Below are 3,188 nucleotides of genomic sequence, written 5' to 3' on the forward strand. Positions count from 1 at the left end.
ATATAAATCGTATAAATGCATATGTTTAGGTATATACATGGTATTTCGGTTGAGAAAACGCGTTTCAATTGTTTTTCTTCTCGAGTTAACTTACRCGCACACTGAATTAATCGGTTAACGTTTTTCACTCTGGATTGCTGTTCGTCGTAGGAAGGTGTTAACGTAATCGTCTAACGCTTCGATGACGATGACAAGATATAAAATTATTCATCCGTGTGAACAATCTCTCTTTCTTTCCCTGTCGTACATGGAAAAAGAGAAAGAGAGATATAGATACAGAAAAGGAGGGGGGGGGGAGGAGGGAGAGGGTGATGAAATAGTAGTAAATGAATTCAGCGTAAACTAGCGAACCCGGTTCGCAGATGAGTACGCGATAAAACCGATCCCGACAACGCGTTTACAGTTTTATGGGGGTACCGGATAAATGTAAAATGCGTTGCCTTAATAATTCTAGCGTGATACTAGTATAGAAATTCATCGGTGAGATACGACTAGTAGCCGAGTAGTTTGGTTTTACTCAAGAGTTGGTGGTGGCCTTTTTAAATTAAGGAAGGAAAAGCTTTTCTTTTTCTTTTTCTTTTCGTCCTTTAATTCCTTTTTTCCACCTGCCACGAGTGAAGTTGGTTAGACCGGGATAGTAAGAGTACGTTAACAACGACCGAGTTTATTAAATTATTTAATATAGAGTTATACGAACGATACCGTACGCTTTTGTTAAAACTACTACTACTACTACTATGGGGTGTTACTTAATGAAAAAAGAAAGAGAAAAAAGAAAAAAAAAGAAGAAGCAGAAGAAGAGAAATAGAAAAGTGTTCCCTAGAGTTATAATCTAATATTCCCCCTCTCCTCCCTCCCTCCCCAACCCTCTCTCCTATCCCTTTATTTTATCAAACGAAGAAGAATGCAATTAATACTGCGATCCGCTCGACCACTTTTCCAAGATTTTTCTAATAATATTAATTTAAAGAATATAAACCGATCTATCGATCGATCGATTAGATCATCCTGTTTAATTCGAATTATTGTAGTATCGATTGGCAAATCGGAATAAAAATGGATACTAGTGTAGTCGGTACGATTTGATCTCGCGTGTCTGAGAGACATCATCACAATGCAGGATTAAAGCAAAAGATTAAGACCTGTCTCGAACTTGTTTTCTTCTTCACGATGGCCCTCTAATGTGACCGTTTACGATCTAATAAACTCGTCCGAATGATACCTTCAAATATAGCAAGTTTAATGTTATAAGAGCACTCAGGGAGTATCATTAACTTGGATATCACGAGGGTGATAACAACACTTTCGAGTAACTGACAAATGGTTTGGAATTCATTCCCATCGATCAAAGAGATTTTACGAATAATTAGACGAAACATTTATATACGTTGTTAACCCTATCGTATCAATAAAATAATTCCACTGAACGTGGACACTGTGCCAAAAATTATGCACATTTGTAAGTATGCACATTGGTAATCTTCAACGACACCTTGACGTTATCTTATGTGTTATTATAAAAGATCAAAATTGGAGAATGTCAAGATTCACATGATTGTTTTAAATGTTCATCCAAAATATTAATGTATTAGAATAAAACGTAAATATATTCGGTCTTTTACCGAAGTATAATATTTGACGTGTGTTTTGATATTCATCATGTTCTATTTCAATTTATTCAGGGTAACATGTGTAAATTTTTGTTTAAGTGTTACCATAACAATTGTTTCGTAATATTGTATGATAAACATACAAGTAAATACATTTTATGCATATTCAGTTATTGGGTGAATGGGTAATCGTATGGTTGCCCATTATAATGGGCGCTAGGGTATAAGGGTTTATCGCATGGTTGTCCATTATAGTGAGTGCTCGTAACGAAAGGGTTAAAACTTGGGAATATTAAACCCGAAAGAATGAGTTCAAAGCGAAATTAATCAGTCATAAAGACTAATAGCTCCTGGTACTGATGAGAAAATAAAAGAAGGAAGTAAGGAAGGAAGGAAATAAGGAAAATATAAGATGCTTTTTCTTGAAAGAGTCAAATCCTGTTTATGGCGTCCCCGTTCTTGGACATCTCTCGTTGGCGTTCTTTAATAAATAAACCCCCTACACATTTACTTCTTACATTAAGCTTAACTTTTGAGCTATTAAATTTAAGGAGCTTCGAGTAAGCAGCTGGAAAAGGAAAACGACTAACGTTATAATAGGATGTGTTTGTACTACGCTTTACCGGTACACTAATGTGCAAAAATTCTGGTTAAAATGGAAAACGTTTCCATAGGAGAGAAGCTTTTTACCGTCTTCGCGGCTTAACGCGTGCTAGGAACCAAGGAACTTGAATTATGTACGATCTTTTAAGAGAGAGAGAGAGAGAGAGGGGTGGGTGGGGGGTTTGAAAGAAGACAAATCCCACGTTCTACAAAAATATATATTTCTATCGAATGGTAGTTCTTTTTTTTAAAATCATTTTTCCGACTAAGTGTTTCCCTTTACGGTTCGAGTACTTCAATCAAAATGATTTTTATCTTTAATTTTAATTAGTTTCTATTAACGAAGGAAGAAGTTACTTTTTCCGATTAATCAAATGTATTATTAAGAGAAGAATATTTCGTCTTCGATTAATCTTACTTATTATTTTTTATCATAGGGATTAACGATCTTATATAAATTAAGTTCGTTAAATTATGAATATTACGATCAAAATGAAATTCTCTTGTGGTACGTTTTTTATTATTATTATTATTATTATTATTATTGTAAAAAAAAATATTGACTTAAATATCTCTGTTCTTGTTGTTACAGGATCGAGTTATCGATTGGACGTTAAAAATTCCCTTTTTCGAAGGAGTGCGGGTCCTTCGGCCGTATATGTTCGAGCTCCTTGATTCGCAGGTGAGATCACGTCGGCGAACTGGGAAGATTTCACGAGAAAAGAAAGTACGTCATTTTTATTCTCTTTCTTCGTAAGAAGTTAACGTTTTTATGTCAAAAGTTAAAGTTTAAAAATAACGCTTTATCATGTAGACGACAAGCTTCTATTTTTTCTTGTTGCTTAAATGCGTGGAAACAAACTTTTCCACGTCAAATATTATAAAAAGATATTCGTGAAACAGTTGAATGTAAACCCAGGATAGCACAATGGATAAAACAGTCATCCGGAAAATGAAAAATCATTCTAGGTTCGA

The 3,188-nt window shown here is 34.6% G+C and overlaps 1 protein-coding gene across 4 annotated transcripts in view; it reads left to right on the forward strand.

Moving 5' to 3' along the window:
* The window catches only part of LOC106787280 (heterogeneous nuclear ribonucleoprotein C-like), a 276,054-nt gene that overhangs the window by 108,194 nt on the left and 164,672 nt on the right, over positions 1-3,188 (forward strand). For all 4 annotated transcript variants that reach the window (XM_014749497.1, XM_014749499.1, XM_014749496.1 and 1 more), the window contains exon 2: positions 2,806-2,940. In XM_014749497.1, the coding sequence (XP_014604983.1) occupies positions 2,872-2,940 (69 nt within the window). In that variant the 5' untranslated portion in view covers positions 2,806-2,871. The remainder of the gene's footprint in view (positions 1-2,805; positions 2,941-3,188) is intronic.

This window comes from Polistes canadensis, unplaced genomic scaffold, assembly GCF_001313835.1.
Source record: "Polistes canadensis isolate GaletaPanama2010 unplaced genomic scaffold, ASM131383v1 scaffold_97, whole genome shotgun sequence".
Classification (NCBI taxonomy): Eukaryota; Metazoa; Arthropoda; class Insecta; order Hymenoptera; family Vespidae; genus Polistes; species Polistes canadensis.